Below are 22,605 nucleotides of genomic sequence, written 5' to 3'. Positions count from 1 at the left end.
GCTTCCAGGTTTGATGAAGGACAATATTTAATCTCATTTTCCCCATTTTAAAAGTGCTTTGTTCATTGCTGCATTATGGCTAAGAGAAAATGGACCAGGGGGCCATTTCTTGATGCAATCACGCACATCTGGTCTTATAAGACCTCTTGTGCCTCTGGAGGAATATTAGAGTACTCTGTGTACGGGTTACATACAGACAAGCTGACCGCTGGCCACAAAGACTTTCCAGGAGCCACTGCATTTTCCGGATCTTCAGCCTGGCCTGTTCAGGCAGTCATGCAAATACAGAACAAACACAAATGCTATCCACACAAAAGCTTTCAGCCAGATGATTTCATGATCCGTGAGAACAACCGTTTTAGGAACAACAGCCTCACTTTGGTTTAGCCATTTCAGTTTTGTGGCTCAGAAAAACCACAGAATAAAAATCCCTGAAGGCAAATCGCAGCTGGTCAAAGAGCTTAAAATATTGGAAAACTGTTCTGTGATACACTTATTTTTTCAATATAAATTAAAAGAACGCCTGGGTGACTGACCCTCTCTGTGGATCTGACTGATTGTTCTTGAGAAAAACAACAAATTCTGGTAGGCCTTTGAAGCTCTGATGATGATAAGGACTGCAGGAACAATGAGAGGAAATCCTCTGAGAATTTTAGATATTTTCAATAGCCCTGTATAGGAGCACATGTCGGTGAGATAAGCAAGGAACGAGGCTCTGGGGAGAGGGAGAAGAGGAATATAGGGAGAAAGAGTGAGATTTTAGGACTATTATATGGTTTGTTACATTCATTAATTTTAAGGGTACCGTATGTCTTCTACATATGAACCTTTCAGTGGCAAACTTTCAAAGAAGTGAATGTGCGGTTGCATATTGAGTCCCGTAAGTTAGTTCACGTGTCTGGAGTACACGGTGCAGGCGGATCCTCTACAGGTGGCTGTGCTTTTCTGTAATTTACTGTGTGGTACAGGATAGAGTTCAGTAGTACAGTATCTTTATTTCAAGCCCAGGGTGTCCAGAAGCAAGTGTAAAAGCAGCTGGTACTGCTGTACTTTTCAAGGTACTGTGCTGTAAGGTGAATGTGTTTTCTTTTTTTGTTTGTTTGTTTTACTTAATTCAGTGATGTTTGGTGCTGCTGCTAAGTCGCTTCAGTCGTGTCTGACTCTGTGCGACCCCACAGACTGCAGCCCACCAGGCTCCCCCGTCCCTGGGATTCTCCAGGCAAGAACACTGGAGTGGGTTGCCATTTCCTTCTCCAATGCATGAAAGTGAAAAGTGAAAGTGAAGTCGTTCAGTCGTGTCTGACTCTTAGCGACCTGATGGACTGCAGCCTACCAGGCTCCTCCGTCCATGGGATTTTCCAGGCAAGAGTACTTTTTATGAATTGTGTGTCACTCTTTGTGACTCCATGGACTGTTGCCCACCAGGCTCCTCCGGCCACTGGATTTCCCAGGCAAGAATACTGGAGTGGATTGCTATTCCGTTCTTCAAGGGAACTTCCTGACCCAGGGATCGAACTTGCCCTCCTGCATTGCAGGCAGATTCTTTACTGTCTGAGCCACCAGGGAAGCCCCTTTTATGTATTATTTGTGTGAAATGAATTATACATCTATTACAGTACAGTACTATATAGCCAGTTGTATTGGTTGGGTACCTAGGCTAACTCTGATGAACTTATGAACGAACTGGATTTATGAACATGCGCTCAGAATGAAACTCCCATTCATATGTAGGGTACCTACTATGTACTGTTTAGCTCATAGGGTGACTCTCTGAGACAAGCTGGTAAAACTTCTCTAATAAGGTCCTGGTTCTATTTTTTTTAAAAAAGAAAGCTACCCCTGAATGTTTCCTACATTTCAAGCACTTTACTAAGAGCTTTTCATACCATCTTATTTAACGCTCACACCCTTTGAGTTAGCAATTATTATCAACTTCATTTTACAAACTAGGAAACAGTCAGAGACACTTTGTGACTTGGCCCAGATCACTCAGCTGGGATTTAAACTCTGATGCACAGCATTCTGGAGTGTGGGATGGCGGGGAATGTGGAGGTCTTTTGGATTGCCACTGTGATAGAAGTAGGGAGGATATTAACGGCATTTAATAGCTGGGGACCTAGGATGCTAGACAGAATGCACAGGGCAAACTCATACAAATAAACACTGTCCTGCATCCCACACAGCTTCCTAAACTCCTGCTGCACTTTCTGTTGTTGTTCATGTTAGTTGCTCAGTCATGTGTGACTCCTTGTGACCCCATGGACTGTAGCCCACCACGCTCCTCTGTCCATGGACTTCTCCAGGCAAGAATATAAGAATACTGGAGTGAGTTGCCATTCCCTTCTCCAGGGAATCTTTCTGACCCAGGGGTCAAACCAGGGTCTCCCACACCGAGGGCAGATTCTTGACCATCTGAGCCACCAGGGAAGCCCTGGACATTTATGTATTGATGATTATGTGAGCCCAGAACCTCACTCAGCTTTACATGTAAACACAAATCATTTCTGCACAGTTCTTACTGTAACGTGGATCTTCCCAGAGCCCACCAAAGGATAATATGAAGAAAAACTTTAATTTAGGACCTCCGTATCAGTCTGCATCTATATTTGTTACATCCATAAGGGGGCAGACACTTGACTGCTATGTTTTCCACTGGTAGTCAAGCCTGAACACTTATTGAAACATTTACTTTGACGTCCATTATATTTACTAACCCCCTAAACACTGTCAGCTCATTTTAAGATTCATTAAGGAGACTTTTCAACATTTAGAAAAGGAGGGTTGGTCTGATGATGGTGAAAACCAGAACTCAGACTCTGAGATCTTAACTATTATTGCCTCCAATATTCTTCTGCAAGAATTTGCTGTTGTTCAATAACATTCTTATTTAATGAGAATATTAGCTTTTTTAATGAAGCCAACAAAGGTCCATCTAGTAAAGGCTATGGTTTTTCCAGTGGTCATGTATGGATGTGAGAGTTGGTCCGTGAAGAAAGCTGAGTGCTGAAGAATTGATGCTTTTGAACTGTGGTGTTGGAGAAGACTCTTGAGAGTCCCTTGGACTGCAAGGAGATCCAACCAGTCCATTCTGAAGGAGATCAGCCCTGGGATTTCTTTGGAAGGAATGATGCTAAAGCTGAAACGCCATTACTTTGGCCACCTCATGCGAAGAGTTGACTCATTGGAAAAGACTCTGATGCTGGGAGGGATTGGGGGCAGGAGGAGAAGGGGACGACAGAGAATGAGATGTCTGGATGGCATCGCTGACTCGATGGACGTGAGTCTGAGTGAACTCCAGGAGTTGGTGATGGACAGGGAGGCCTGGCGTGCTGCGATTCATGGGGCCGCAAAGAGTCGGACATGACTGAGTGACTGAACTGAACTGAACTGATGTAATTTTTAATCACGATCATGCATATGTATATGAATATATATAGGGTCAAGATAAAATACTCAGGGCATATGAAGGCAGATTCATTTAACTGTTGGTACTATTTATGTTATTAATATAATAAATGCAAAGTTCAATTTCTTTCATTAAAGACAACCAAGGAAACACGTAGGCTGATATTCACATATGAAGCAGTTAAGCTCTTAATACTTGACAGAGAAAGGGAAATTTTGAAATTCAGGGAAGGCAACACCTTCAGGGATTATTATAACTTTTTGCTATTCTCTATTGTGCTGTGTGGAGCTATGCACTGCACTTCTTTGTCTTCACTAAATTTGAAGAGTTAACATAAACAGGGCTACAGTATCTTTATCTTCATTAAGCTTTGCATGATTCACATTTTTAAAGGAAATACTGAAGATTAAAACAAACATCAACGTTAATATCTGTGAATTCATTTCACTCTGCTGCTAATTCAGCTTCTGTTGTTAGCTTTATAAATCTCTTCCCATAAACTTTACCCATGAATAAATTACAATTTATAGTCTCTGTTACTTGTGTGTGTGTTCATAAAAATGATTTAGGTAAACTCTAAAGTACGCTTTATCCTACTTTTCCAAAATCAATACATAACTGAAAATATTAAATGGGAACATTTCATTTATGGAAAATATATACTTAAAAGATATGTGAGAGGTCTTAAATTATAAGCAATTGATAGGCAATTCTTTATAATTTTAGAAGCACACTGGAGATGAATAAGTTCTCAGTGGCAGGGGTAATTTTTAATAAAAATAGAGAATAATCTATGTATTTAAGTTTTTCTCTTAAAAGCTAAAACCTGGACATAAATGACAAACTACACATTTAACACTATTTGGTATAAAAAGGGCATAAAGGACTGCAATTTGCTACTAAAGTTTGTGAGACCTCATACATGTTACCTATTTTTCTGTCAATTGAACAACCCATTATCTTAACAAAAAAGAGGAAATCTTGTGTGTGTTCTATTTACAAAATGAGATTGGACATTTTTTGCAAACAATTCTCATTTGAGATTGAATGATGAGGATTTTAAATGACCAAAATATATTTATCTTTAAAAAAATGACACAAGTAGCATTCTAGTAATAATACAATTTCATAAGTCACCCAGCTCTGATACTAAATCTCCTTATATTTTTTCCATGTTAGAATTGTTTTTATAAATGGTAGTCTTAATTATTTTTATATTATAAATAACATTGCTGTTTGTATCTGATATGATTACCAAAAGGTACCTTTTTTCCAAATGAATAAAACAAATTTGTGGTGATTACCCCTCTTATGAAAGCAGTCTATATTAAAGATTTTTTGCAATGGTTCTTAAAGAAAGTTGCTCCAGTGCACTTAAGGTCTAAAACTGGATTTATATTTAGTCGGAGGAGGGCCTGACTGTATTTTGAGGTATCCATACTACAAATATCCATATTACAAATATTGCCATCAAAAGTCGTCACTTTAACAAAGAAGAGTGACAGATAAAATCCTGTGTTCTTGAAAAACAAACTATTAGTATCTCAAAATCAAGGTGTTCCCCTGTTTGAAATTTCATACTTCTGGAACATGTAATGGAATAAGAACTAAAAAATTCTCTCTGCCCAATAGATACTATTTGAAAAGTTTTGCTAAGAAATCCCTGTGAAAGAAGGTATATATATAATCCATTGTGCCAGTTTATTGACAGAGAAAATCTTGTTTCTTTGAATTATCAAAGGAAGTAACATTAAGATTAATGTGCTTCTTAATTTTGACAAATGCTTTGTATTTAACTTTCTAAACCTCAAACTGTGTTAACTCTTAAGCAAAATTACATTTCATGACCTGAGTGTTTCTCTATCTTTGCCTTTCACATTTAATGCAATCTGAAATTTAATGCACTAAAATGAATAACCGACGAGGACCTTTTGGGTCCCTTTCAAACCTCCATTTATAGAGGCCCCATCGAAATTTCTCTGTCCACTGAGTGAACTGCGATTTCCGTAATTCCATCACCTGTTTTCTTTGAAGGTGGGCATTTGAGGCCACTGTCTCAAGGACACTAACTGGATACTGTGCTTTCATTCCAGAACCAACAAAATACTTCTTGGTGAGAAAGCATTAAAAAAAAAATTCATATAGAAAGTCACCCTTTAGGAATGTGAGAGAGATTACATATGTACCAGACTACTGTTGTTCCCTCTTGGGCTTCTTACCTTCGTTTTCCGTGTTGGCGGGCACAGAGTCAACCCCGAAAGGATGCCAGGGCTGGAGGTCGTCCAGGCTGAACTCGCCATTCACGGGAAGAAGCTCCACGGTGGTTTTGGTTTCGGTCAAAGATGGCATGAGAGCATCATTGCCGTAGCTGATCCTCGGTTCACTGATTATGTTGGCCAAGACATCGTCCGAGTAGTTCTGTTCTTTCTGCAGCAGCTCATCTAAACCAAACAAAAGCCATGTCTTGGGTGAGTAACAGCAACAATTACAACAGAAGCAGTGGCAGCAGCTACCGCTTGCTGTCTGCTAGGCACAGCTGCAGGGCACGATTTTATTTACGATGTGGGTACTGTTATCACCTCCATCCTATAGACAGGAGAACTGAGGCACACGGTAGATAAGCCACTTATACAGAATCACAGCTAGCAATGCCCAAGGTGGGATTTGAGCCCTGGGAGGATGGCTTAGACCAAGGTGGATGCTCTGACCAGGTGCACCACTTCCCCTAGTGAGAAACCTGGAAGGGTCCTTCCCTCCAGACACAGGTAGATTCTCCTAGTTGACAGGGATCATAGAGGAATGGATAGGATGCTTCGGTGGGGTGTTTGCAGTGCACTGGGCTTAGTAAGCCAGATATAGTTTCTTTCAAGCTGAAGGACATATCTGGTGAATTTCTAGTCTTTCCATGAACATGTTTAAGAACAAGAAAAGCGTAAGTAACAGGCTGCCTGCTTGTTCCACTCCTGAACAGTTCTCATTGTTTTGCCTTGAAAACAATCCGTCTTCCTCAAATGCTCCCAGGGGCTGCATGATACGTGTTCTGAGGCAACAAAGCAACAAGCCCCTAGCCCTGCCGGGTGTGGCCTTGCAGACATGAAGCTCTGTGCCAGCCTTCTCTTCTGTGGGGTACACAGCCCCGCCTGCCAACATTCCTCATGGGCTCTCAACCCAAATATCCCGTCTTTCTCCTCTGCTGCATCTCCTTTCAAAACATACCATCAGACAGTAAAGAACCCGCCTGCCAATGCAGGAGCATTAGGTTCGATCCTTGGGTTGGGAAGATCCCCTGGAGGAGAGCATGGCAACCCACTCCAATATTCTTGCCTGGAGAATCCCATGGACAGAGGAGCCCAGCGGGCTACTGTCCATAGGGTCACAAGGAGGTTGGACATGGCTGAGCGACAATAACAACAAGGGAGCTGTCACAGTGGAAAATCTTACATCTGCGCTTCATAAAACACGCACAGCATTTCAGATTGCAGCAAATCATGGTGTTCCTTCATTTCTCTTTTATCTCTCATACCGTTGGCAGGAAATTTCCTCCAAATGGCCACTAAAATGTAGAGAGCCCCATGGTGGTTAATTTTCCTGGTTTATTATATTCATTTTCAGAAAATGAAAGAATGAAATATTCAAGAAACATTACATTTTCAGTAGAGTGAAAAGCACTTAGACGTGAAAGACATTTTTGGTACCAAAGTAGAAATCCACTTTTCTATCTCAATGTGACACAGGAGATTTAGAAACAGCCCCCTCTGGTCATCTCACTTGGAACAATGAAGTCAGCGTGGTGTTTACAGGAGGAAAAGAGGGTGGAAATGATGGATTACCGTTTGCGGGAATAGGATTCAATTCTGTGATCATAAAATGTCTAAGACAGCCACCGACTTATTGACATTATTAAGGGCTCGGGTTTTTACCAACTGTTAACACAATTCATACCAAACAATTTCTCCTATGATAAAAAAAAAAAATCCAGAACTAAATGCAATTATCTCATTGTTCATTCTGAGTGAAACTTTATCTTTGAATTTTATGGTCAGACTGATCACAGAGAAACCACACTTCTACTATGTTGGTGGCCCTGATGGATAATCTTTTTATCTGAGTTAATTTATTATTTTATTACAGCACTTTGATGGCATATATTGGGATTTCAAAGCTTTTAAGCATCTACATTTGCCAACTGCTATATTAAACTAAAAGACTAGGCACATTTCTCTCAAGACTCTTTATTTTCCTAAAAGCTAATTGTTACTGCCCCAAATTACAGCAGTTACCTCTGTAGTCAAATATCTTCTGTAATACCCGAGCTTATGAGCCTTGTGGTTAAAAGTGGAAATATTCAACTAAATTCAGTGATGGTAATATTTAACCTGCAGTTTAAACAACAAAAAGAAGTTTAATTTCAGATATTCAACATGCAATCAAACCCATTGTATGCTGTCCTTTCAAAAATGCTTTGAGGATATATATCAGGCATGTGCGTGCGTGCGTGCTAAGCCACTTCAGTTGTGTCCTAGTCTTTGCGACCCTATGGACTGTAGCCGGCCAGGCTGTTCTGTCTATGGGATTCTCCAGGCATGAATATTGGAGTGGGCTGTCATGCTCTCCTCCAGGGGATCTTCCCGACTCAGGGATCGAATCCCCATCTCTTATGTCTTCTGCATTGGCAGGTGGGTTCTTTACCACCACTGCCACCTGGGAAGACCATATCAGGCATACTTCTAGCAAATAAGAAAAACAGAACATCTCACCACATAGCTGTCATTAAAGATATTTAAAATATGTATTTTTTAAAAAAGCAACATCAAAAGAGATCCCTGGTTGATTTCATCTTCAAATGACTAACATATTTTGTTCTTGGAGAAGCAGTAGACTACGATGATAATTTATTTTGAGAGAAGTGGCCTCATAAAAGTGAAGAAGGAAACAGAACAGGCTCTATCTTGAAAGCAGGACTCCATCTTGGGCCGGACTGTGGACTTTGAGCTATATGCCCAGTATCTATGGAGATGACATACCAACTGGAAAACCAGGCCCCTGGAAGGAAGAGCCCCAGGGCTCTCTGTTGCCTAAAAAAAATACCCTAATTAATAGCCTAATTATCTGTGTAACCGAACAGAATCATACATTCTATAATGCTTACTGGGGTGTGACCACAGGCCTATTGATAATTGTCCACTGTTAACTACCTAGGCTTAAGGCATATGATCATGGTTAACACTGATTGTATCTTTCTTTTTCCTTTGTTCAGACTAGTTTCAGGGAACCATATACATTTAGGGTATATAAGGTTTTCACAAATGCTGGTCGGGGTCCTTGGCTAAGAGGAGACTCTGCCTTGGGCCCGCCGGTGTAATAAACTGCACTCCACTATCTGCATTGCCCTTCTGAGTGAGTGTGTTTCCTGGAACATGTGGCTACAACACAAGGGCTTCTGAATAGGAAAAGGTCCTTTTAATGATTAATCCACTTGCCTCACTCCTCCTAAAAGTTTTACTGCCACATTTAAGGTTTCATGAAAATGAACTTTATAAACATTAAGCCAGTTCTTCTACAAGCTTCAGGTGTAATTACTGAACTACCTTTTCCATCCTTTGAACACATTTGGGGCAGGGAGGGAACCTCCGTCATACAGAGGAGGTCCAACCTCTTGTCTTTCCCCCTGTGAAACACGGCTAGTAAAGGTCTGATTTGGAGACTGGTGAACATGCCTAGGCTTGCTGGTTTTTCTTTCATATAGAATTGAACTTGCATCACTGTTAGCATTTCCCTCCTATTTTCTGGTTCTGGTGGAAACAGACACATTTATCTGCAGCCTCTCCTCCAAATGGAAATTTTTTTTCAACCTTGTCTAACAGGAGAGTCTCATGTGATCATTTCTTACATTTTAATAAATAATTACTTATGTATCTGAAAGCACTGAGGACCACACCTCTGAACAATGCATTTTCCCCCAACCCCACCCTTTGCAACTGCCACAGATGCAGCAGGCATATTTGTAAAAGGGATGTAATTTTTTCCCTATTGAGAAGCTCTACTATAAATCTGCTGTCATCTGTGCTAGGCACTTTGCCCACACCAAGACTATGAGATCAGATTTAATTTTCCAGTCACAGTCCATGCATGTCTGATTCATGGCTTAGCATATAACTACCATGCTGTTCACTATATGGTACTTAACATGACTGGGCTTCCCTCGTGGCTTAGATGGTAAAGCATCCGCCTGCAATGAGAGAGACCTGGGTTCGACCCCTGGGTTGGGAAGATCCCCTGGAGAAGGCAGTGGCAACCCACTCCAGCATTCTTACATGGAAAATCCCATGGACGGAGCAGCCTGGTAGGCTACAGCCCACGGGGTCACAAAGAGTTGGACACGACTAAGCGACTTCACTTTTACTTTCAATGTGACCATGGTCTATGAAACTCCCTAAGCTTTGCGTTCCTCATCTATAAAATTAGGAGGAGTTGGATAGATAGATGGTCTTCATAGTTTCTTCACTTTGAATTCTCTTATCTTGGTATGTGGGCATCCCCCAAGAGCCTGTTGAAATCATAATCTCAGGTTCCAGCCTGAGCTAGGGAAACAGAATCTGCACATTTAACATGGTCCCCAGGCAATTTTTTAAAAAACTGTGAAGTATAGTCCATTTTCAATATTATATAAGTTACAGATGTATAATACGTTGTTGTTCAGTTGCTAAGTCATGTCTGACACTTTGTGACCCCATGGACTGCAGCATGCCAGCCTCCCCGGTCCTTTGCTATCTCCTGGAATTTGCTCAAATTCATGTCCATTTGAGTCGCTGATGCTATCTAACCATCTCATCCTCTGCTGCCCCCTTCTTTTGCCTTCAGTTTTTTCCAGCACCGGTATAGTGTTCAGTTCAGTCGCTCAGTCATGTCTGACTCTTGCAACCCCATGAACTGCAGCACACCAGGCCTCCCTGTCCATCACCAACTCCCAGAGTTCACTCAAACTCACATACATAGAGTCGGTGATGCCATCCAGCCATCTCATCCTCTGTCGTCCCCTTCTCCCCTGCCCCCAATCCTTCCCAGCATCAGAGTCTTTTCCAGTGAGTCAACTCTTCGCATGAGGTGGCCAAAGTATTGGAGTTTCAGCTTTAGCATACAGTGTACAATATAATGATTCCTGATTTTTAAAGGTTACTCCATTTACAGCTACTATAAAATATTGGCTATATTCCCTGTGATGTACAGTATATTCTTGTAGCTTATTTTATACCTAATAGTATGTACCTTTTACTCCCCTACTCCTATATTGCCCCTTCCTTCTTCCCTCTCCCCATGGTAACCACTAGTTTGTTCTTATTTTGAAGTCTGCTTTTTTTTGGGGTAATATTCACTAGTTCGTTGCATTTTCTAAATTCCGCATAGAAGTAACATCATATAGTTTGTCTTTATCTGACTTATTTCACTTAGCATGGTACATCTGATCCCAGGCCAGTCTTAAGCACATTACAGTCTGACCACTGCTATAAGGTGTATCTATACAAAGGCCTCACTGCACAATGGCCTCAGCATCCCCTTCACAGAAGACAGGCCTCAAAACAAAGCAAGGTGTCAAAGGTAAGTATGGCCCAGAAACCATGTCGCAGAAGAAACCTGGCTGCCAACGCACCTTCAAGGCATGTTCATAAACCCAACCCACCCTATTGCCTTCAAGCTACCATCATAAAATTTTTCTGAACCAGAAAACTGCAGGAAAGACTAGTTATGAATTTCTCCCCCCGCCTTTTTCTTTTTTGCCAGACTGTTTGTCAGGCAGGAAATTACATAGGAGCCAGAGCAGGAAAGTGTTCAGGAAACAGGTTTTTATTATTCAGATGCTGAGAAAAAGAATGTACTTAAAAACGCAGAGGGCACCAAAGGACATCCTTCCTTTCTGCGCTCTCCGCTAAGACCGAACGAACTTACCTCTAAGCATGGACTGCCCTGTAGTTCAATGGAGCAGAATTTGTCTAAAATTCGATCTGGGGGAGAACCTTTGTGGTGTCCAGTTGATTGCTGGGCAAGGCTGGGAGGTTAAGATCACTGTGGGGCTCCTGTGCAACTGTGTCCAGCTATAACATCTTTTTTTGTTATCTTTTAAAACTGTTACTTTACTTATAGAGGAAAACAACAGAATGGGAAAGATTAGGGATCTCTTCAAGAAAATCAGAGATACCAAAGGACCATTTCATGTAAAGATGGGCTCGATAAAGGACAGAAATGGTATGGACCTAACAGAAGCAGAAGATATTAAGAAGAGATGGCAAGAATACACAGAAGAACTGTACAAAAAAGATCTTCACGACCAAGATAATCACGATGGTGTGATCACTGACCTAGAGCCAGACATCCTGGAATATGAAGTCAAGTGGGCCTTAGAAAGCATCACTACAAACAAAGCTAGTGGAGGTGATGGAATTCCAGGGGAGCTATTTCAAATCCTGAAAGATGATGCTGTGAAAGTGCTGCACTCAATATGCCAGCAAATTTGGAAACCTCAGTAGTGGCCACAGGACTGGAAAAGGTCAGTTTTCATTCCAATCCCAAAGAAAGGCAATGCCAAAGAATGCTCAAACTACCGCACAATTGCACTCATCTCACATGCTAGTAAAGTAATGCTCAAAATTCTCCAAGCCAGGCTTCAGCAACACGTGAACCGTGAACTTCCTGATGTTCAAGCTGGTTTTAGAAAAGGCAGAGGAACCAGAGATCAAATTGTCAACATCCACTGGATCATGGAAAAAGCAAGAGAGTTCCAGAAAAACATCTATTTCTGCTTTATTGACTATGCCAAAGCCTTTGACTGTGTGGATCACAAGAAACTGTGAAAAATTCTGAAAGAGATGGGAATACCAGACCACCTGACCTGCCGAGAGAAATTTGTATGCAGGTCAGGAAGCAACTGTTAGAACTGGACATGGAACAACAGACTGGTTCCAAACAGGAAAAGGAGTTCGTCAAGGCTGTATATTGTCACCTTGTTTATTTAACTTATATGCAGAGTACATCATGAGACACGCTGGACTGGAAGAAACACAAGCTGGAATCAAGATTGCCGGGAGAAATATCAATAACCTCAGATATGCAGATGACACCACCCTTATGGCAGAAAGTGAAGAGGAACTAAAAAGCCTCTTGATGAAAGTGAAAGTGGAGAGTAAAAAGTTGGCTTAAAGCTCAACATTCAGAAAACTAAGATCATGGCATCCGGTCCCACCACTTCATGGAAAATAGATGGGGAAAGAGTGGAAACAGTGTCAGACTTTATTTTTCTGGGCTCCAAAATCACTACAGATGGTGACTGCAGCCATGAAATTAAAAGACGCTTACTCCTTGGAAGGAAAGTTATGACCAACCTAGATAGCGTATTCAAAAGCAGAGACATTACTTTGCCAACAAAGGTTCATCTAGTCAAGGCTATGGTTTTTCCTGTGGTCATGTATGGATGGGAGAGTTGGACTGTGAAGAAGGCTGAGCGCCAAAGAATTGATGCTTTTGAACTGTGGTGTTGGAGAAGACTCTTGAGAGTCCCTTGGACTGTAAGGAGATCCAACCAGTCCATTCTGAAGGAGATCAGCCCTGGGATTTCTTTGGAAGGAATGATGCTAAAGCTGAAACTCCAGTACTTTGGCCACCTCATGTGAAGAGCTGACTCATTGGAAAAGACTCTGATGCTGGGAGGGATTGGGGGCAGGAGGTGAAGGGGATGACAGAGGATGAGATGGCTGGATGACATCACTGACTCGATGGACGTGAGTCTGAGTGAACTCCGGGAGTTGGTGATGGACAGGGAGGCCTGGCATGCTGCGATTCATGGGGTCAACAAAGAGTCGGACACGACTGAGCGACTGATCTGGTCTGATTTCTTTGGCTGCACCGGGTCTTTTTGCAGTACTTGAGATTCTTTTGTTGGGGCACAGGGACTCTCTAGTTGTGTCACATGGGCTTAATTGTTCCAAGGATCTTAGTTCCCGTGTTGTTTAATTGCTCAGTCATGTCTGACTCTACACGAGACCATAGACTGTAGCCCGCCAGGCTCCTCTGTCCATAGGGACTTTCCAGGCAAGAATCCTGGAGTGGGTTGCTGTGCCTTCCTCCAGGGGAGGGTCCCGATCCAGGGATTGAACCCTCCTCTCTTGCGTCTCCTGCACTGAGGCAGATTCTTTACCATTGAGCCACCGGGGAAGCTTGCTCCCTTCTCTAGGTGAGACCTTACCTGTCATTCCTGTTGTGATGGTCTACCCTCAACAGCAGTTTCTCCTCTCATCCACCTCCCACATTTTTTAGATTTCTCCTCCTCTGGTAGACTGGCATAAATATGAGTGCTGCATGAACAATCATCAGGTTTCACTGATTCTGAGTCAGATTTAAGATAATTTAGACTGCTCTGGATCTTGAGCTCTTTAAATAGTCAATGCTGCCATATGTTCCAACAAGAGGAAAAAATGAGGTATATTATCACAAAGCAATACTGTTACACAAATCTAGTTTTCATTTTGACCTCCCAGCAAACTGGGTCAGTCCTCTTATTTTTAGCTACACTATCAATCCCAAAAAAATCTCTCATGGTCTCAAAATTCAGACTCCACTGTCTGAGTCGGGGTTTATTTTTCTTTAGTGGTTTCTTGGACGTGGATTTTACATGGAGCATGCTTTGTCCACTTGTGGCAACAAAGTGTCCCCAGGGAGATACAGACATAGCTGCACGTCATATGTGAGAACATTCCTTATTGCAAGTGATATTTTCCTGAAGCATCATTCGTTTCGCTTAAGATGGAGGATACAGAAGTCCCTTGTCAAGAGAAATTTCCTTTCGACTGTCAAACAACACAGATCAAAGAACTTAGAATTTACCCACGGCAGTCAGAAATCAAGAGATTTCTGATGTCAGTCAGGTTCCCCGGTTTCTAAACACAGAGTGAAGAGTTCCTTTTCATGTTTACTTGTGGAACTTTTGCCAACGTCCTGATTGTATTTCCAACTACATTAGGAGTCTTGGTCCCGCCTGGCTGGGTAGTTGGGAGTCTAAGTAGCCCTTCGGGGAAAAATATTCTAAAATGTAGCCTAAAAACCAAGTTTACGTATCACAGGAAGAATCTCGTAGTACGCTGTGTTGAGGCTGTGACTCGCATATATAAAGCAATGTCCTTGCTTTGAGGAAATAACCCACGGTGAAAAATTTAGGTGTAAAGGGCCAAGATGTCTGCAAGTTAATTACTTACTTTTTTTTTAAGGTACAAAATTACTAGGTTTTTCTTTTTTCCTAGCTTTAAGAATTTTTAAATTTATTTTTGGCTGTGCTGGGTCTTCACTGTTGGATGGACTTACTGTGGTGGCTTCTCCTGTCGCAGAGCACACGCTCTAGAGCACAGGCTCGTTAGTTGCGGTGCACGGGTTTAGTTGCTCCACAGCATGTGGGGCCTTCCCGGACCAGGGACTGAAGCTGCATCTCCTGCACTGGCAGGCAGATTCTTTACCACTGAGCCACTAGGGAAGCTCTCCTTTCCCATCTTTTTTGCAACTTACTTGTAAAAAAAGAAATTTTATGCAATGTTTTCAGAACTATTCTTTAAGTCTGGAAGTACATTATTATAAAAAGTTCAGCGACTTCCCTGATGGTCCAGTGGCTAAGACTTAAAATGCAGGAGGCCTGGGTTTGATCCCTGGCCAGGGAACTAGATCCCACATGCTGTGACTAAGCGTTCACATGCCACAACTAAAGATCTGGCATGCTACAATGAAGACTGAAGATCCCAAGTACCACAACCCAATAAATAAATATATACATAAACCTTCAGTACTATGGCACTGAAACTGTAGTGCCAGCTTTAGCCTGTACATATGTGGGTGCTTTCTTCTGCTTAATATATATAATGAAGGAATACATATTGATGGTCCAGTGACCACTATACATATAGTGATGGCCCAGTGGTTAGAGATCTGCCTTGCAATGCTGGGGACACCGTTTTGATTCCTGGTCCTGAAGATCTCACATGCTGAGGGGCAACTGAGCCTGTGTGCCATGACTACTGAAGCCCAAGTGCCCTAAAGACTGTGCTCTGCAACAAGCAAGGCCACCACAGTGAGAAGCCCATGCACTGCAACCAGAGAGCAGCCCCCTCTCACCACAACTAGGGAAAGTTCGTGCAGAGCAATGAGACCCAATGCAGCCAAAAGTAAACTCTTAAAAAAAACAAATATATGTATACGTATGTATATGTATATATATAGTGAAAATACATTTATGTACATTAATGTAAGCAGATACAAGCTATATGTCTTCTACAAACTAAGATAAAAATAAATGTGATTTTTATGCCTGCATCCCTTACACACAAGTTAATTATTTCTTGTGGTCTTCAACACAGCAAATAGTTATCTCTTCACATGCTAGGGGAAAAACTGGCTGTCTTAGGCTAGTTGAGAGATGTATGCTTTTATGGCTAAGCTCAAGGAGTTTCAAAGTAATGATGATTATATGGAATTTCTTTCTTTCAAAATTTTATTTAATTGGCTGCGCCAAGTCTTTAGTTGCAGCATGTGAGATCTAGTTCCCTGACCAGGGATCGAACGTGGGCCCCTAAATGAGGAGTGTGGAGTCTTAACCACTGGACTGCCAGGGAAGTCCCCATAATTATATAGAATTTTTCTCTTCAAACCTCCTCCAGCATAAGGTAGAACTTCACTGTGATTCCTCTTTATATAAAAATGTAGTTTGGTAGTAATTAGCTATAGTCAAATTCAGTGCAAGAAATAGAGAAAATAAAAGAAACAATAATTCACTTGCCATCCCACCAAGAGCAATTTTTAAAATAGTTTTTTATTCTTTAGGGAATCAGCTATTTCATCTCATCCCATCATCACTTCATTATTTAATTTTTTATGACTGTGGTCAAGGAGACTGAATTTTTCAGGAATAGGGAAGAAGGCGCCTAGAATTGGAGTTATCAGATTTGAAGACGTAAAGAGATGAAATCACAAGAAATCAATTTCTCTCCAGTTCATTCCACACTATGTATTTCTCAGTTCTCTGGAAGGTTGTTCTGCAGTGGGTCCACTTTATTGTTTGTTTTTACTCCGAAGTCCTCAGCTATATAGTCAATTGGAAACATGAAATAAAACCTGAGGTTTGCTCTATCTGGATCAGTATCACATTTCCTTAAAAAAAAAAACTGCTTAGCTTTTAGTGAGCACAAGAAAGGAGGAGGAAGATTATTTTTACAAAGTACTCAAGTGACAGTTTAACTGCCTGTGAATACATTTTTTATAAATGCACAGTCATTCTGGCAGCTGTATACAGTCTGAGCATATATTTCCCTGAAGCCTTCACTGCAGGTGCTGGGGTGTTCCGGGCACCCACCCATCATGTCCCATTTTCTCCACCTCGGCTCTAGGCTCTGAACCAACTAAGAGCGAGCAGCTGGAGATGAAAACATCACCTTTACTCCTGAGAAAGGCCAGGCCCTTACCAGCCCATGGGAGGCTTTCTTTGGGGACTGAGTCACAAGGGCACAGGCTTGTTATGCTATGTGTAGATTGGATTTCAGCTCCACCTTGTACCCCCAGCTGCACGTGACAAGGGAGGGGGTCTGAATGAAGCCCCTACCACTGTGTCCTATCCAACCTGCACACTGTACCTGTGGTCCTGTCTGATCTGCGTGCCTGCATGCTAAGTGGCTTCAGTCGTGTCTGGCTTTTTATGACCCCACGGACTGTAGCCCACCAGGCTCCTCTGTCCATGGGATTCTCCAAGCAAAGATACTGGAATGGGTTGCCATTTCCCTCTCCAGGGGATCTTCCCCACCCGGGGATCGAACCTGGGTCTTCTGCATTAAAGGCAAATTCTTTACCATCTGTGCCACCAGGGAAGCCCTGTCTGATCTGCACCCTCTCCCAAACTTGTGAGAGGAATCTTTCTTACTTGGGTAAGAGACATCCTAGGGGGATGAAAGGAATCCAAAGGAAAGGGCAGCTGTGCCCTTCTCAACAGCTAGCAGTCATTCTCTGCTATGCAGTAAAGACAGTGCATGCTAATTGATTCATATCTGATAGATGCTTAATTGACTGAAGTCTAAACAGGCATACCTTGCTATATTGCACTTCACAGATACTGCCTTTTTTTTTTTTTTTTTTTTAACAGATTGAAGGTTTGTGGCAACCCTGTGTCAAGCAAGTCTTTCGATTCCATTTTCCCAATAGTATTTGGTCACTTTTTGTTTCTGGATCACATTTCAGCAATTGTCACAATATTTCAAAGTTTTTGAAAAATTCTTGGATATTCTTAGATATAATCCAAGTATTATATTTGGATGGTGATCTGTGATCTTTGACAATAGCATTGCAAAAAGATTACAACTTGATAAGGCTCAGATGATGGTTACCATTTTAAGCAAGAAGGTATTTTCTAGGCAGAGTTAAGTACGCTGCATTTTTAGACATAGTGCTATTGCATACAATAGACTACAGCATAAAGTAACTTTTGACATGCACTCCAGAAATCCCCAAATTCACACGACTCACTTGATGGAAATATTCACTTTATTCTGGTGGTTTGGAACTGAGCCCACAATATCCCTTAGGCATGCCTATATTTTGAAGGATGTGAAGGATTGGTTAGCAAGGCTGGCTAGCTCATGGTAGAAAGTAACATTTTCAACATTCCTACATAGGTGACTTCACTTCCAAAGAGCCTACGATTTATGCTGATTAGGATAAGGAGCACAGGCAAGTGTGGATAAGACCAGTACAAATCATAGTGGAGGATGCTCCTGTTCCTGTAGACAAGGTATCATGTTTGTAGACGTTGAAGCTATTTTGAAAGGTTTATTTATACAGATTAAAAAAACCACAGGCCTCTATGCTCTTCTGCACACTGGCCTATTTGTGTTTTAACAGAAAACTCGTTCTGCAGGGAACATTTTTAGGACAGCAATGGTCCTTTATCTCCTGCATTAGAGGACTTTGGGATCCTCTTACAATGCAGGGGAACCAAGCCTGGTGATGGAAAGTGCTTGGCATCTGAAGCTTGGAGATGGGTGGAAAGTGACTGTCTTCAGGGAAGTATTAATAGAGCAGATGAAGTGTGGCTGAAAGGACTCACTTTACAAAAATTAATCTGGAGCCAAGAAAATTAAAATCATTTTATTATTAATTAGTGAGCTCATTAATTTATTTATTCACGCATTCAGCTGTTGAGCAATCCTACCATCTTCCAGGCCAGTGTAGGAAACAACTAAGGCAGTTTTTTATTACTCAAAGCTCAAGGCACCAGAGAAAAGATGGGCAGAAAAGTAATTCGTATACAAATGCTCTGGTAAGGGGTGTGGACAGAGCAAGAAAGAAACAAATTGGGCCCTTGGGGCTGGGATGGTGACATTACAGGTTTGCTAAGGAAGAGCGACTACAGTCCTAGTGGACACAAGTCCATGGACCAAGGTACAGAGGAAGGGGTGCCTCTGCCTGTGGGGACTCTTCTGGTTCCTGGAACACAGGGAGATGAAAAGGGAAGTAGCTTAGACAGGAGCCAAGGACTTGGAATTTGAGGGATATACACAGGGCAAAAGAATACGCTGGCCCGCAGGAAGAATATGCCGTTAGCAAAATACAGACTAAGGGTATTCCATGCGTTGAGTGAGTGGCCTGCAGTTGGTTTTTAGGTAAATTATAAAGAAAAGGACAGAGGGGGAAACTGGGGATTATAAAATCCTAAAAAGACATGTTGACATTCAAAAATGGGTGAGATAGTGGGCAAGAATGCACACAAGTGATAAAACCAGAAAGACACTACCGGACGTGATACAAAGAACAAGAAGAGCTACTTTGCAGGTGGTGGGAGGTGAGGAAGGGGAATTGTGACCAGGAAAGGAAAAAGGTGCTGTCAGGAGGCTGCTTAATATTTGCATTCTTGACTTGAGTTGTGTCCATCAAAAGAGCACAGACTGGGGGCAGAAAGACAGGTTCTATTTAGACGTGTGGAGTCTGTGATATTCCATATCACGGTGGAGAGGGTTGGAGCCCCTGGAACTATGGTCTGGAGAACGCATGTAAATGCTGCAACAGCCCACAGGGAAGCACGGGAAAGAAAATGGGAGGTTTCCCATCTTCCCAGGTATTTTGGGAAAAAAGTTCACATCAGATTCCCCCAAAGGGATTTATCATGTATTGAATTCTGCTAGATAATGAACAGTCTCATCTGCAGTGAAGTGTCATCACATGCTTAGTGAAAATTCTTTAGAGAATTTTGCCATGGTTAAAAATAACATCAGATGGTGGTTACTGTTAAGAACTACAAAATAAAGAGTTGTAGGTCTTTCCCCTCACCCCGCTCTTAAGTCAAATCATTTCAGTATGAGCACCTATGAGATGATTAAAAAAAAAAAAGCAACCTTATGCAAAGAATGAGCGAGAAGATTGTGTAGGAGATAAAAATAAAGTGGAGCTCTAACCCTTTTGTAATTTACCTTTGAATATGCTCTCCCTTTGGACAATGATGAAGGGTAAAATGGGGCTGTAATCCCTGAGGCCAGCTGTCCTTTGTCACCTGTGAACCAGAGCTGTGTTCCACTGAACATGTTGGAAAATTACCCCAGATAACCATGTCCTCACCATCCTATGCGTGAGACAACTGTTTCCATGATAATGCTGCCTGCTGCCTCTTAAGGGAGATCTTGCCCTAGTCTTTCCTTCCAAACTGTTTCTAATCTCCACACTTTCCAATCTTGGCATTAGATCTCATCCAAGCCCCTGACGCTTTTCCTGCTGAAAATTTACATAGAATTCTAGCAATGTTTTTTCTTCAAAAAAGCTGCTTAAATGTGATAGTTTCCTCTACCCTGCTCTGAAATAAAAAATAAAAAACTCAGAAATAAAAACAAAAAACAGACTTCATCTTAGATTATGATATACTGTATAAAGAGTTACCAGTTTGGTCTCAGATTTCTATTCTCTCTCCCTTTTACACAATCAAACTAAAAATATAACTAGCTTTCTCTGAATATACAGTATTAAAACATGACCATCTTCAATAAAATATAATTAACCTCAAAATTTAAAGCCCTCGACACTAATTACCAAAGGTCTCCAACAGCTTATTGTGTGTGCGTTTGTGATATAAGCAGTCTTTATTTGAATAAACTTTAAGTTTCAACAACAAATTAAAAAATGACTCATATTACAGTGCATTTATACATGTCTTTTCATCTTCCAAGTGTGGTAAACATTAATTAACCCTGGCTAATTAAAACAGTCATAGTTTACAAATTTACTTATTAATCAGCCTCAAGCAAATGCAAAGCATTTTTAAAAGTCTTTCACAATTTGAACCAATTATATATGGAAATTATTTTTTTTTAATGAAGAGGTCATAAATTAAAAAAAAGAGGTCATCAAAAAACATGCATGCAGTCCTTTGACTTAAATTTGATCATGTTTTAGAAAGAAACTTGGACAATGTTTTGGGATTGTAGAAGTCAAAGGAAATTAAAGATAAAACTGCCTGAGACTTCCCTGGCGGTCAAGTCGTTAAGACTCCATGCTTCTACTGCAAGGGGGCCTGGGTTCAATCCCTGGTCAGGGAACCAAGATCCTGCATGCCTTGCGGTATGCACCTCAAACAAACCAACAAAAGCAACTGCCTGGAATGGGCTGAATTATGTCCTGCCCCCGAAATAATACTGACATTGTAACATCCAGTGCCTATGAATATAACCTTATTTGGAAATGGGATCTTCACAGATGGAATCAAGTAAAGATCCGATCATACTGGAGTAAGGCTCTCAATCCAATATGGCATCGAGAGGACACCATGGGAGTCAGGTGGGTTCTAGGTCGTATGGAGAAGACACAGAGATAAAGGGGAGACGCCGTGTGAAGACAGGCAGAGGCTGGAGTGGTGTATCTACAAGCCAAAGGACTGTTGGGGATGGTAGCTAACAGTAAGAACAAGGAAAAGGAACAAAACAGATACTCCTTTAAGGCCCTCAGAGGGAACATGGCCCCAGGGACACTTAAAAATTTTTTTTTTTAATTTAATAATTTTTTTGACTCTGCTGGGTTTTCATTGCTGCAAGGGCTTTTCTCTAGTTGTGGCAAGTGGGGGCTACTCTCCAGCTGTGGTGTGCAGACTTCCTGTTTTGGTGGCTTCTCTTGTTGCGGACCGTGGGCTCTAGGGTACCCAGGCTCCAGTAGCTGTGGCACATGGGCTCAGGACTTGCGGCTCCCAGGCTCCGGAGCACAGGCTTGGTAGTTGTGGCACATGGGCTTGGTTGCTCCATGGCACGTGGGATCCTCTCGGATCGGGGATCGAACCTGTGTCTTCTGCATTGGCAGGTGGATTCTTTACCATTGAGCCACCAGGGAAGCCCCTGTAGACACTTTCATTTCAGACTTTAGCTTCCGGAATGGTGAAAGAATAAATTTCTGTTGTTTTTAGGCCATCCAGTTTACGGTCATTTGTTTTGGTGGTTCTAGGAAACTATAACACTATCTCAGTAAGTGAATACTGGGGCTTCCCCAGTGGCTCAGTGGTAAGGTTTCCACCTGCAATGCAGGAGCTGCAGCAGACACGAGTTTGATCCCTGGATCAGGAAGATCCCCTGGAGGAGGATACGGCAACCCACTCCAGTATTCTTGCCTGGAGAATTCTATGGACAGAGGAGCCTTGCAGGCTATAGTCCATGGGGTTGCAAAAGAGTCAGGCACGACTGAGCGACTGAGCACACACGGAGAAATTAGTAAAAGAGACAACATTTAAAAATCCATCCAATCAGGGACTTCCCTGGTGGTCCAATGGTTAAGAATCTGCCTGTCATCTCAGGGGTCATGAGTTCTTATCCCTGGTCTGGGACTAAGATCCCACAGGCCACAAAGCAACTAAACCTGCAGGCCACCGCTAGAGAGAAGCCCTCGAGCCACAAAAAAGGATCCTGAGTCACAACCAGGACCTGATGCAGCCAAATAACCAAATGTTAAAAATTCATCAAATCCTTCTAGGTCAAGGGTAGGCTTTTGATACACCCAAGTGGTTTTATATTTGAAGTTCACAGAGAGAGTGGAAGACTGCTGATGAGAAAACTGATCGCAATGACTTTGGGTAGGAAAGAGGGAAAACTTTTTAATGGCTTCCTTCGATTTTCTGAGGATGTAAGAACCCACATGCACTAAAGAAATGACGGATGAGGCAT

The 22,605-nt window shown here is 41.8% G+C and overlaps 1 protein-coding gene across 7 annotated transcripts in view; it reads right to left on the bottom strand.

Moving 5' to 3' along the window:
* APP (amyloid beta precursor protein) overlaps window positions 1-22,605 on the bottom strand; it is a 312,804-nt gene that overhangs the window by 26,262 nt on the left and 263,937 nt on the right. For all 7 annotated transcript variants that reach the window (XM_027543466.1, XM_027543506.1, XM_027543608.1 and 4 more), the window contains one exon: window positions 5,626-5,847. In XM_027543466.1, the coding sequence (XP_027399267.1) occupies window positions 5,626-5,847 (222 nt within the window). The remainder of the gene's footprint in view (window positions 1-5,625; window positions 5,848-22,605) is intronic.

Source organism: Bos indicus x Bos taurus, chromosome 1 (genome assembly GCF_003369695.1).
Source record: "Bos indicus x Bos taurus breed Angus x Brahman F1 hybrid chromosome 1, Bos_hybrid_MaternalHap_v2.0, whole genome shotgun sequence".
In the NCBI taxonomy this organism is placed as follows: Eukaryota; Metazoa; Chordata; class Mammalia; order Artiodactyla; family Bovidae; genus Bos; species Bos indicus x Bos taurus.
Note: the sequence above shows the minus strand (reverse complement) of the source record. Positions and strands in the feature narration are given on the sequence as shown.